This window comes from Astatotilapia calliptera, chromosome 14, assembly GCF_900246225.1.
Source record: "Astatotilapia calliptera chromosome 14, fAstCal1.2, whole genome shotgun sequence".
Lineage (NCBI taxonomy): Eukaryota > Metazoa > Chordata > Actinopteri > Cichliformes > Cichlidae > Astatotilapia > Astatotilapia calliptera.
The window spans coordinates 4657948-4671927 of NC_039315.1; the positions used below are offsets into that span (position 1 = coordinate 4657948).

Sequence of the window (13980 nt, forward strand, 5' to 3'; positions counted from 1 at the left end):
GTGTCATTTAGGATGCTAATGTTATGCAGAGCTCTCAGACTTGGGGGAACAAAAGCTTGCACAGCTGAGTTGTTGTTGTGACTTTAAACTTTACTGCAGGTTTATGTCAATATGTTAAATATGAGCATTGCTGTGAGGTGAAGGGTTCAGCTCGGGTAACTATGTGGTAGTAAAAGAATAATAACCTTTAACTGCGAACCTTCAGTCGTGTTAATATTCAGAAGAATGTTTCAGTCTAATTCTTCTTCAGCTTTTCATAATTTTTTATAGGAATTAGCCTATTTGTGCCACGAGGATAGGGGACATTGTAAGTTTCCACTTCTAATCTCTGTATGCTGTCAATGTTCTGCAGCGAGCCATGGCTGACAGAGCAGATTTAGAGATATCCTGAAGTACATGCAGGTTTAACACACAAGTAACCGGAGCACACAGGCAGGCCATGGACAAACTTGCTGTTTCCAGGGATTTTTAGACCATGTTTGGAGCCCGTTTACCAAAATACTCCCCCTCTCTCTCCCTCCTACTGATCTCTCTGTGGATGAACAGTTGGTAGCTTTCAGAAGCAGGTGCAGCTTCAGGCAACACATCCCTTCTAAACCAGCCAAGTATGGCATAAAGATTTCGATGAAAAGTGATGTCAGTTGGTTTTTTTGCTGATTTTGTAGAAAACTATAATTAACAACATTAAAACATTTGAGACATCTGTCAAGATAAAGGAAGCACTGTAGGTATGAGAAACACGAGTATACAGGATTATAATTTCTAGTGTTTAGCTGCAGGAAATTCCTGATGAATGCCATTAAATTACTTTTAATGAAGCTTTCAACACACTCGCTTTGCATTTCAAAGACATATCCAGATATGGATAAGGTGGAATTTATTGCTGACGGTGTTGAGCTGAGTCAGAACAAAGCCATGGGTGCACCAGTGACGCTCCTGGATCTAAACTCGGATTAGCCTGCCAGATAACCCATGCAACAAACAGAATTCCCAGGGTTGTGACCTCAGTGCGGAAGATATGTTCCTTTTTTGCATGAATCACATGCACCCTAAACTCACCACAGTCAGAAGCACTAATGTCTTGGTCACACACACACTGATTATGCAATGAATGTGTTGTTAGCAGCACTACTGTATGCTAAAGGCTGACTCAGCTCCACTCCAAACAGGAAGACAGCCTGTTTGTTTACAGCTGCTGAGGATGTGTCTGAAAAAGAGAAGGAAATTAGAGGGAAACCAGCTGGGGGGGGGTTGTGAGTGAAAGGAGGTGTGTGTAGGTGGGGGGTGTTTTGTTGATCGCTGTGTGGGGCTGTGGCATGAAAAAAGTTAAAGATAAGGGGGAAGGGAAGAAAAACAGAGCACAAGAAGGGCATTAACTGTTAAATATGAAGGAGTGTTTGATGTGCGAGTTAAAAAAAAAACCATGGAGACGTGCTGAAGAGGATTTAAAAGTTTTTGATAAAATGTCAAATATAAAGAAAATGTAAAAGAAAGAGAGAAGGCAGGCAGAGGGGACAGCGGTGGAGTTAAAGACAGCAGCATCCTGTCAAGGAGCATGTCTGCACTTGTTGTGGAGGAGGAGAGGGAGGGAGGGACCGGAAGTTAGACAAACCCATCAAAATAAAAGCTAAAGCAAGAACAATGCAAACGCAAAAGTAAATTAAGCACAAATCATTGGATAGGTGACTCAGTCTGCACATAAAGTGAGCCCACATGTGGTGATTTCTATTATATGCACTAACTTTTGCTTTAATGTGTTTTTTTTACACAGACATTAATTTTTTTTGAATCATTAATGATATTTGTTAAAATAAGTGTTAAAATACATCTTAGTGATTTTATTTTTATGCAAGTCAACTAGAAAGTTTTAGAGTCCAATTTTGCTTAACTTAGTTACTGAATGCGAAAGAGGCATGACACTCACAGATCCTTGGATTGAAATAGGAAAATTCTGTCACAGAAAAGATGGGAAATCTTTTTAAAATATCATATTTGGCAAACAGATAAGGGGGCTTTCTATTAGATTTGAGTGGTGATTGTACACCAGTGTCCAAAAGGGAAGGTGTGTGTTTGGAGGCGGTGATTGGGACTATACAGGTGAGAGGGGGGATATTAAATGTAGGGACTATGATTGGGAAAAGGAAAGCAGATATATTGTGTGTCTGAGATGGTTTAGACAATTGCAGAGGAGGGATGGTGGATATATTGGACAAAAGATGTTGAAGATGAAGTGAAGGAAGACATGCAGAGATGGAAGTAAGCTCCCTGACAGGAGAAGCCGAAAGAGAAAGATGTGTTTATTTTGGTTGTATTGTGTGGAGTTTATTGTGAAAGGCTAGACCGGATGTTTGACCGATCGCGTTTTAAACGCCGAGACGGACCAGCTCAGTCGGAAAACCCTGACAGACAGCAAGCCAGGCAGAACGTAGTCCCGCTACACCTCATCTTCATCAATATTATTGTTTTGACGACGTAACCCGAGACAAAAAGAGATTTAAAAAAAATTCACCGACTCCATTCACAGCGGGACACCTGGGATGGAGTGACACGGCTTCCTCCGGGCGGACTTTAAACATCTCCGGAGCCTTCTCACCGGCGCATCCACGGTTTCTTTCGGCAGCTTTTATTCCGTCTTATGGCCACCTGTTACCGTCAGGTTCAGACCTGCAGACAGCCTCGCCGCGGATCTTCAGAAAACCTCCACCAAGTAAGCGCTTTCCGCCGGATTTCTCTCTGCAGAAGTTGGCAGCGCAAAGTTGCATCATCTGCCCAGCTGTGGGGATCAGGAGTGCGCTTTAGACTTCACCTGAACGAGCCCGTTTACTTCATGCTCCTTTCAGATTTTATACTCAAACAGTGCATTTTTACACAGAGTTTTATTTTCTTGTGCAGTGAGCTGATGTTCGCGTTGCTCTGACAGAGACAAGCCCCGACATGTCAGAGCACGAAAAGCTAACAACGTGGCGGTAAAAACATAAATATAAGCTAATTTTGTTTCGCGGTAGTGCGGACAGGTTCGTAAAGTCAACGCTGTTTTTTTTGTTTCTGTGTTTTTTTCCTCTCGTGGATTTTATTTTTAAATTGTCAGTGTTGACTCTGTGCCCGGAAATGAACAACATTGGGTGCATTTGTGGCGACAAAATATTAAATAAACGGTTTTGTTGAGTTTTGTTCGTGCCCCGCTTTCTGCTCGGTGACAGCGAACATCGAAGTGTTCCGCCGTTAAATCAGCGCGCGCGTCCCTGTTCTTCGCTGTGTGAGTTCGCGAGCGCGCTTCCTCGTGCACGGGCGGCACGGATTTGTTTACAAACACAGGTCTCGTGCTCCGAAAATGGAGCCGCTGGTGCCTCCTAGCGGCCTACAGCAGAATATACCGGAGGAAAAATCAGAGGCGCTAAAAATAGATCTGTGGTTTTTTATTTTATTTTTTTTAAATCTTCAGTTTACTTGTTTTTACACCGTCCAGCTGCCTCTGTGCGCTCAACAAACTAAAATGATTATTGTCTGACGTATTTTTAGTTGTTATAATAAATTAATTTACACAGTCTTGTATATTTGCACCTTTAAAAACAACGTAACCTCTAAAAACCAGTAAAAACCTTTTAAAACAATGAAAACTAAAATAACTTTGGATATTTATAAAAATGGGCAAAATAATAAAAAAATCTATATATAGGAGAGGTCTTAATTTTGAGTTAAGCTTTAGTGCCTGTGTTTATGGAGACTGGGGTGTGTGTTATACTTTCTGATGAATGGCAGCCATAACAAAAACCAAAACCAACGCTGAAACCAATAAAAACAGAACTAAAACTTTAAACTGTAAAAACACAACTGAATTGAAAATTAACACAAAATTTTAAAACTTCTGTCTTCCTTAATTAGGCTACAACTGATATGGCCAGAGCACAGACCATACAGAGCGCTGGAGAAACCCCTGCTGGAGGAAACTCCTCTCTTCCGTGTCACAACACCTGCCGAGTGGAGCTGCCTTGCCCCCTCCACACCTGGCCTGGGATGCTCAATAGTACGACCACCACCCCCTCCTCCTCCGGGACCAGCACTGGTGCCATACACATCCACCACTATCACCATCACCACCATCACCTGCAGCCCATGCAGGCTCTCTATGTGTCGTACCCGCTGTCGTACTCCCACCCAGACGACAACGACGACCCCCGAGTTCACCAGCAGTTACCCGCAGCATCGCCTCCCAACCGGAGGGATTTGAGGTGCAGAGGTGCACCTGCACCCGGTGACGTCTCAGGAGAGCGTTCAGGTAATATTGAATATTTACAGTTTTGCACACAGTGAGTTGTAGCATGGTGTAATATTAAAACTACGTGGGGTAGTTCTACTTGTTTTGACAGGCTGGCAGAAAAGAAGGTTAATGTAACACCAAGCCCGAGTGCGGTGTTAATCATTACCCTTTCAGCCACAGCCAGAGTGATTCCAACAGAGTAAATGTGGAACATAGTATGTTTGTGTGAAGCCATGTGGGGCACATTCTGTCAGGGATATAGCACAAATACAACAACTCTTGTTCAACAACTCAGGGAAGCTAAACTTTGTCTTGTGCAGTACACTTGCAGCTTTAATTGAAGCTTTATTTCTTTTAATTTGTGGTAGTTTTTAACATATTCCAGAAAAGAAAAAGTCTCTGTCTTACAGTGTAACAGATCAAAATGTCAGAATCTGTCTCAGTTTGTCTCGGCTGGTCAGGTGAGCCTTAGCAAATCTGATTTTAAAAGCCGCTGCAGCAGGAAGCAAGCTGCATGTATACACAACGAGCAGTAGCGGTTGTGATCAGATGTGACTCAGCCACAACCACACGCAAGTGTTTGCCTTCCAGACCCCCACCCTTAAGTAAACACCAGCGTTATCAGTTTGCAGGAGAGTATCGGTTGGTTATGTGTTTACTGGAGCCGTGGCTTTATTTACTTGACATGAGTTTGTTTGGGCAGCGCTGATGAGTGGGGACAGGTGGAGGGTAGAGATGAGATGTGCTCCAGCTGTCGCAGGGATCAACATGTGGTCCCTCTTTGGCAGAGTGACCTTGAGGCCAGCTGGCCTTTATGCTGATCTTTCAAGAAGCTGCCCAAGGCGCCACAGACGCCTCAAACTGCTCAGAGTTTATGGCGCAAGGCCGGATTCATTCCAGGGGACATTAGAGTCGCTGCCACTTTGTAATATTAGTAAAAAGGGCTCTGAAAGCTCATTGTGCTGCTGTCGCTCTGAATAAGGTGTCTGTGATAAGATGTTGATTTGTGCCTGAGGCTGTTTAAGACATTCAGCCCTCCGCTTCAGAAAGAAAATTACCTCTCCGGGCGATTCAGGAATCAGGTGAAGTAAGCCCAAGAGTCTGTATCCTGGAGGAAAATTTATCAGAAAGGTGAATTCAGGTGAGGTTGCAGAAGTGGCTCAGCAGGTTTGACTTTAACCCATGCTGTTGTGACAGGGCTGTAGCAATGTAAACAAATATCTTACCATCCTCCTCCTCTCTCAGCTGTAGTTCAGCTGTGCATGCAGGCATGTTGAGACATGTCCCCGCCTGCAATAAAGAAACAATCTGCAGTTTCCTCCTCATGAGAGGCTCAGCCCGGCAGCACAGAGTCAGGTCAGCCTGTCAGTGTGTCACCAGCAGGAAATGAGGCCAAAGAGTCAAAGCTGCAGGGATTTATTCAGTTAGGTTTTTTTTTATTATTATTTTAAAAAAACAGCTTTACAAAAGTCGGTTTATCAGATTAAAAGTTTGCTAAGCAGGCTTATGAGTCAATCACTAAGCCAGTTAATGGGCAAGTGGATTTGTTATTCAGTGAGTGGGTAAGTTGATTATTCAGCTATCTGCACAGAAACCGAGTTAATCAATTAGTCGTAAAGCTGTAATAATTATTGAGCCACCATCAGTCAGCCAATTATTTAATAAACCAGAGGGTCAGACTGTTTTCACACATGAACGTTGGATGATTCCTGGTCAGGATGCTTTACAGCAGGAAGTAGTCCGCTTCAAATGTTCTGTCGCTGCAGGAAGTACTTTAGGTGAGAGAGACACCTGAATAGCTGCTATTCACACATCACCGCAATCAAACATTACACAGATTTTTTTTCTTTATCTTTTACCAGGAAGCTGACAGGTTAAAGACCGGACAATGTGCCAGATTTTTATGCTTTCAGGTGATGTCTAGGAAAGTTTGTGGCCGCGAGTCTTAAAATGGTTTACTCATTAGTTAATTGCTCCAAAGCTCGCAGCGAGTCATCAAGGTGAGATAGTTTGCTTTGCCGTACAATGCGCTCCTTTGCGGTCACGTCATTCGCGGGCTCGTGTGCAGCGCATTTGCTTAGGTTGTGTATTTGTTAAGGAAACAATGTTTCAGAGCTTCCAGCGCAGTCAGCGGAAATTCAGTAAACTAGATAGTTCCCAGTTCCCTGTTTTGCTCTTCTCTGTTTCGGTTCATCTGCAGGTATCTGTTTCTTATATGGGTGTTATAAAAGTAAAGACACTGCATTACAGACGTCCACGGTATCATGTCACGGGACATCCTCCCATAACGTTATGGCCATATTAGCCTGATGAGTGCTGTACTGCTTAAAGATCATTAGAAATGGTGGTTTTGGAGGCTTGTTGCATCCCAAGTTTATAGATATTAGTGAAATATTAATAACAGAACTAAAGTAGGTAGAGTTATCCAGCTCACCATTAAGCCTTCTGCCTCCCCCGTCGGTGTGTCTTTAGGTTTAGTCTGAGGTTTTTAATGCCACCCCCTCTTCACCTCACCCACCCCTTCTGTCTCTAGTGGCTCCCACACTTAACTGGTCAAGGGGGTCTCTCTGTCACCTTGTCACCCCGTCAGCCTATCAGACGGACAGGTTCATCTAGAAACCCGCCCCCTTTCCTCTAGGTCATCCTATCACAGCTCAGCCCCCTGTGCTGTCTTCCAATCACACGCAGATGTCTCCAGGAGTGCTGCCTCAGAGTTACCTTGGCAACAAGCCAGGGTTTTCCTGTTTGTGTTTTTTTTTTTTTTCTTTTTTTTCTCCTCGCCGCTCTCTCTTTTCTCTCTTCCTCTCTCTCTCTCTCTCTCTCGCCGTCTCACTCCGTCTCTCTCTGTCTAGTCACCTGCATCTTTAAAGGATAAGTTATAATCCTCCTAGCAAAGTGGATGCTGCGGTTGCCGGGGGCGCCACTGGCGCTCGGCGTTGTGCCGGTGACAGGGTTGTTTCAAAGAAGCTGTGTGATTGGACAAAGTAGAAAACAAGCCGGGGAACCAAAGGTGTGCCGTAGGGAGGTCACAGAGGGCATCTGTTCAGCTTTTAGAGACGAGTTATTCAAATTAAAGAGGCTGAAATCTAAAATCGAAGCCAGCAGATGATTAACTTTTAATTAGTTCATCTGCATCAAAATTAAAAGACTGAGGTAGTTAAAGTATTTATCCGGTTACGATGCTTTCCACACTATGAAAAAGGATTTAAGAAACACTTAAACCAAAATGCACAAAGTAAGTACAGATATGTAAATGAAAAGAATAAGATGATATATATCGAGTTTTCTTAAAGTCATAATATCTCAAACAGATTCAGGTCTGATTTTAGTTTGGATTGTCACGACGGAGGAATCAGACTGGAGGCTCAGGTATCTGCTTGTCCAAGAAAACAAAACAAAAATCATTCTGTAAACACAACAAACACACAAAAGCTCTCTATGCCAGACTTATTAAGCAGATTAAGAGATTACTCTCCCAAGTTCCATGAAGAGGAAGATAAGTCACTCCATCAGCCTCCTCCTTAAGAAATTTGTATGTTTGTCGGTCTGTGTGAGAAAACGAAACATTTCTTTTTAGCCTGATTTACTCTCAGAGGTCAAGAAAATCCACCTCCTCGGCCTCTTTTCCCACTGAAATGCATAAAATTTAAATTATTATGATTCCCCTGTATGTAATTTTTAATCCGGTTTTCCTCTGTGGAGGAGTTCAGTGTCTGTGTGGGCACACATCCCCTCTGACTTAACCTGTCTGCACAAGGAGGCCATTAATGTATGCTGCTTGTTGACAATCAATTGATGATAATCAGAAACTCTGCAGGAGCTTCTGGCCGTTCACACGTGAACATCTCTTCTCACTTGAGAGGCAGATGGAGTTCATGGGGAAGGTAAAAATAAATTCTTATATGCAGTTTTCTTTTCTTCTGCAGACTCGAGCAGACAGGAGCTCCAGCAGCCCTCCAGCCGGCTGCGACCTCAGTCTAACATGTTGCCCCGAAATGAGCGGCCATCCTGGGCTTCGCCTCGCCGCAGAGCTCCTGGGGGAGAAGCAGTGCAGGAGCAGGAGATCAGGAGGGTGGCGAACCAGCTGAGGACAATTGGAGATGAGCTGAACGTCACGCTCCTCCGCAGAGCGGTAAGGAGGGTGACGGGAAATAACTGGGCTCAGTTTTAACCTTTAACCCTAAAGTCGCTGAGCTGTTTTGGCGACTGCAATGGGGTTTTTTTTTCAGTGTGGAGTTGATGGTGACGTAAGTGCGAAGTGCTTTCTAGTCCTTGAAAGCAGCGCAGTTACATTGATTCTTTCCCCCGCCCTGCTCTTTCATTGTTATCAGGTTTATAAGTGGATGTGAGTTCAATGAGTAATTGCACGTGTGCATGAGAGCGAAGAGAGATCGATATTTGTGAGTGCGAACGAGTGGATCAATTACAACTGTGTGCGCTCCTATCTCCATCTTTTATTCATTGTTTGCTCCTGTTCATTAGTTATCTGTTTTCTATCTGGGCAGCAGGGAAGGACCCAAAGTTAGTCGCTGTTAGCAGATCATGTCAGATTTTAAAAGTAAAAGCCCTTAGTTGTTTCAATACATTTTTGCCATGAAGGAGCATCCACACAGGAAGTGACTTAGAGCAACCTGGTGCCCAAAGACTCTGTAGTGACGGAGTTTCAGCAACTACAAGGGAGCAGGTGTAAAATAATGAATGCTGCGAGGCCATAGTTAAACTTTTCTCACCTTTTGAAGCGAGTGAGGCGAGGGAAGCAGTTGTAGCAAAGGATACTGTTGATACATGAGGGTGTGGCAGGTACGTTAGATGGTAGCCTAGGCAACAGCTGCTCCATAAGAAGTTGCTTTATGTGTGCACTAAATGCCACTGTTAGTTGAAGTTAGGGGGGCAGGGATAGCTCAGTAGGTAGAGTGGTTGCACCATGATCGGAAGGTTGGGGGTTCAACTCCACTGAATGGCCACCCTGAGGTACGCCGGGCGCTGCCCACTGCTTCACTGGGTGAATGGGTTTAATGCAGAGGAGTAATTTCCCTACGGGGACTAACACATACACATTACATTACACGTTACAATGTGCTTTAAAATATGCAATTTTTTCAAAATAAAAGCCACTGTTAGTTGAAGAAAGTAATGAGAAAGATCAGGTATTTCATATTTTCAAAATAAAATCCATTATTTTGTTAAACTGTTGTTGTTTTCAAAATAAAAGCCTTCAGTTATATATGGGAAGTTATTAGGATGCTTTAATTCTGCTGGATTTTTCAAATTACAAGTCCCTTGTAGATATCAAACCCTCGGAGTGGTCATAATTATGTCAGATTTTCACAATAAGAGCCCCAAGTTAGTTATAAATGAAGAATAAAAGCACAATAAAGGCCTTGTGTCTAGTATTTGTTTTTTTCAGCTGCAGGTAAGAAACTAAGACCTGCAATAGCAGCAATCCTGAGGTTTCTCCAGAATTTGCATCATCTAGCTCTTTCTTCTTTCGCTCCTTTCATTCAGAAATTAGGTCACACATGGAGCTCTTTAATCCTTTTTTTTCTTCCTTTTGTCTGAATGACAGCGTTCTCCTCCCTTTACTGTCTGTTTCTTTTGATTGTTATTTCTTTATCTCGCTCCCTCTCCGGCCCCGCCCTGCCTCTGTGCTCTACATCGCGTGAGGAGTCGGCAGTGACCTCCCCCCCCCCTCCACTCCTCCTCCCTCCCACCTCCTCTCCCCTCTCACTCCCTCACCATCCCGCCTTTTGCACACAAACAAAGATGACGTCACCTCCTCCTGGCTCGCACTCAGACATGAGTTGCTCACTTTATGAGGATGTAGCCACCCACCCGCCTCCCCGCGTACTCCTCCTTGCAGACAAGTGCAGCAGGTTTCAGGGTTTGCTTCTCGTGTAACTGTCTGCCGCTCTGTCTTCACACTGAGAGAGATACTTCAGTCTCTGGGGGAAACTGAGGAAACTGTGCGTGTTGTTTATGATCTAGTCAGTTTTTCTGAACGAGCACTTTGAAACAAAAGCAATGAGGAAAGGGAGGAAGGAGGGATGGAGGTTGCAAAGAAAGCATATAGGGAGGTGTAACCACAGCCACAGCCACAGAGGTTCATCGTCCTCCACACAGGAACACTCTTGTTTTCCTCGTGTTCGGGCTCAGCGCTCCTCATTATTAGTCTTTCTCTCCATTTATCTCTTTCTGGCCACTTCTTGTTTCAGAAGCATATATTTATTAATATTTTAAAAACATGAAAAACAAATCAAAAAGCAGGAAAAGGCACCTTTCATAGCTCAACATGGAAACATCTAAATGCATCTATATATTTTTTTTTGTCCATTCAAGATAAGATAAGATGAGATAACCTTTATTAGTCCCACACGTGGGAAATTTGTTTTGTCACAGCAGGAAGAATTTTCCTTTAGTAGATGTTATTCTTTGTCACAGTGGGGTTGACGTATGTGTCTTTTCTGGTTACTTCTCTTCCTAGGAGTAAGACAATGGCACATTTATGTTCAATCATGTGACATTTGTGTCCAATAACACGGTGACTTTGTCAGATTAGGCGATTACAGCGTCACGAGTACTTGCCATGTCACGACGGGGCTACCTCTGCAGGATAAGCGGTTTCTGAGCAGCATCCACTGAGCCTGAGTTAACCTTTGCACCTAAGAAGTTAAAAATGGGATTAAATAACTGGGCAGATGTTTGCAGCTGATATGATTTGAGTAAATCGAGGTTAAACATGATTCTGGTATATAAACGTTCTCTTCATTCAGAGAGGTGTCTGCACAGTTTTCTTCATAATCTTCAACCAATGTAGCATCTCTGAAAGTTCATAAATGATCAGCTGACATCGTTTATATAGTTTCAATCACTTTGTTGTTGCTGCTGCTCCTCCGTGTGTCAACAAGGGCATCTGGAGACAACATTGACTTGCACGAAGCTGCAGCCATGTGATTAAGTGTCTTCTATGAGCTGTTTCGGGGTCATTTTGTCAATGCATGCGCATTTTTAGCATCTAAAAAGGTCAGTTGTTGAATAATGAAATGTTGTTGAATCTTATTTGGACTTCATTTGGTCTTTTCCTTCTCCCTCCAGCACGGCGGCCCTCACTGGCACGACTTCAGAGACGTCTGCCGAGGCCTCCTCAGCTTCATCACCCAGACTCTCAGCACTCTCTACAGGCTCACATAGACTTGCTGTAGCGAACAAGACAACCCGGACTGGCTGCTGCTCTTCATCGTCACTCACACCTGGAGGTACGACATAAAACATCCGTTGAACAAAAGAGGCGTTGGGAAGATGAAAGCGGCAGCTGGATCGGGCTGCTTCCTGTGGAAACTGGACCCTGCCTGTCCGTCTGACTGCCTGTCAGTCAGCCCGTCTGCTGGTACGGACCGCTGCTGATGGACTGACCTGTATATTTTGTAAAATTGTTATTATTATTTTTTCTCAATGTCGTGTCTCGGGGCTCAGCTCTTTATGTAGCAGGTGTGACTCAGCTCGTGTGAGTCGGAGTGTATGTGTGTGTGCACACATGGAAGATGTGGGTCAAACAGAAGCTGTGAGGTCCTTAGAAAAGTTTAAAGCCACTAGAAGTGTATGAGGTATGTGAACCTCTGAGCCTTAGCCCTAATTCCAACCCCGTGCTGTCAGAGTTTGGGATTTGTGATGCTCTTCCAGGGTTAAAGTACAGAAATGATATTTAAAATTAGGATGGTAAATCTTTTGATTTTAATATCAGCTGGAGGATGCAAAATCATTTCAGTTTCAATAGACTGCATCTCTCCAGCTCTTCCCTCTGAATATATAAAAAATTGTGTTTTTCTGCTGCGGTGTTCAGCATTACAGGACTGTCAAAGGCACGATTTGACCCTCGTCTGATGTGTGCGTGTTGCCGTTGTGTCTTTATCGTGCAACCTGTGTCCCTCTTCTTATAAACTGTGAAAACTGGGCGCTGTGGTTGCATCGCAGGGAAAAACAAAACGGAGCGAAGCACAGACCGAACCTTTCTCTCAATCTGCTTCATGTCAGTGTACAATGTGCCTTTCTGCTTGGCGCTCTGTTGAGGTCTAATCTCCAACACCAGGACAATCAGCCCCCCCCCACACACACACACACACACACACACACACACAGAGTGAATAAAACACACTTAATGTTGGAGTGGCTTGTTTGCAGTCTCTGGATTCGAGCGTTCACATTACATTCAAACGTTCCAGCTTCACTCGCTCGCCCGCCTGTGTTGACAGTGTTCATAGTTACTTGATCAACTGTAAATATTCTTTTGGAAGATGAAACTTATCCCAATCCAAAGGTTTGGATGGAGAGTTGGAAGATGTTTTGTTTTTTATGTTGTAACTGTAGAGTCTGAATTTAAATCCAGTGGATTTGGGAAGATATCAGCAAAAGAGAAATATATGATTTGGATCTTTATGATTGTTGGAAAGTATTCGATGATGTTTGTCAGGTGAGCCCTCTGGTTGTGGGATTATTTTCATTGTAGTTTAAAAAGCGGGGGGGGGGGGGGGAGGTCGATTGCTCGTATTAAGAGCATAATTTATTTTGAAAAGTAGCCTAGCTGTAGCATGGTTTTTGTTTGGGGTTTTTTATGTTATTGTTTTTGTTTTTTTTCACACATTCCTGATCAAAAACTTTAATTTAAGCGCTACTTGAGTTGAAACAGTTAAAAAACGGACTGATTTAGAAATCACCCACAGTGAAAACACTCATTCATGCAGAAACACTCTCAGCAGTACTGTGTTAGAAAGCATTACAAACGGCCTCACTCACACTCTGTTCTCTGCTGTCTTTGGCCACGAAGCAAATGTGAAAAATGAGACGTGAGGAGCATTACTGAACCATGTGAAAGCCACATTTGTGAATATGAAATGAGATGGGGAAGAAATGGTACCAAAAAGTTTCCCTTTAGCCTCTTTTAAAGCACAAAGAAGAAGAAATCTGCCGTCGCAGGCTCATAGCAATACTCAGTGTTTAGCAGCTTGAATCGACTGGGGCGAACCAAACGGACGCCGAGTCGTCTGTGACGATTTTCTTTGTAAATTTATTTCCAAAACCGTGTGATTTCTGTTTTTATTCGACAGCTGTAGTGCTGCTGGTGCTACACATGCTCAAGAATGCAGATTGATGTACTGTAACGTACTTTGGATTAAAGTGCCCACTTATCGGTTTTCATTTTATTTCAGGAAACGTGGGGCCTTTCAGCCTGTCTGAAACGCCGCTCTCACTCGGCCGTTTTCTACGTTTTTAGCACGGGGCCTTGTTTTTAAGACTTTTGAAAGCCTTTGTGTATAAAGTCGTAATGATACCACAGCCTGTAGAAGTTCAGCTGACTCTGAGCTGAGCAGAGGTTAAACCGCTCGCTCCGTAGACTCTCCTTCACAGCCTGTATATTTATATTTGTCCGGCCTTTTGCTCGCAGTGCTTTTAGCCGTGTTTGCCGTCATCAGAGCGGCCGGTGAACTCTGCGAGCTCGTAGCTGATGTTTCTCCTGGTTTAGCGCTTGCCTCTTTCCTACCAGCAAAGCTCAGTGTCGGTCGGCCAGTCACATGCAGTTTGTATTTGCTGTTTTCAACTTTTTTTCTATTGTAAAATTTCTACATGAATTTTGTATTTTTTTTTGTTTTTATACAATAAAGATAAGAATAAATATTTTTCCGTGTTTGGAGTTTGATTTCTAAGTTTTATCAGGAAAGTGGGATGAATGA

The 13980-nt window shown here is 43.4% G+C and overlaps 1 protein-coding gene across 1 annotated transcript; it reads left to right on the forward strand.

Annotated features, from left to right (window-relative positions):
• The first annotated feature begins 2346 nt into the window (after positions 1-2346).
• bbc3 (BCL2 binding component 3) lies at positions 2347-13924 on the forward strand. Its single transcript, XM_026193326.1, has 4 exons — positions 2347-2707; positions 3883-4276; positions 8185-8390; positions 11351-13924. Exons 1-4 carry the CDS (start codon positions 2636-2638, stop codon positions 11444-11446), a joined length of 768 nt encoding a protein of 255 aa, XP_026049111.1. The 5' UTR covers positions 2347-2635; the 3' UTR covers positions 11447-13924.
• Positions 13925-13980: the final 56 nt, after the last annotated feature.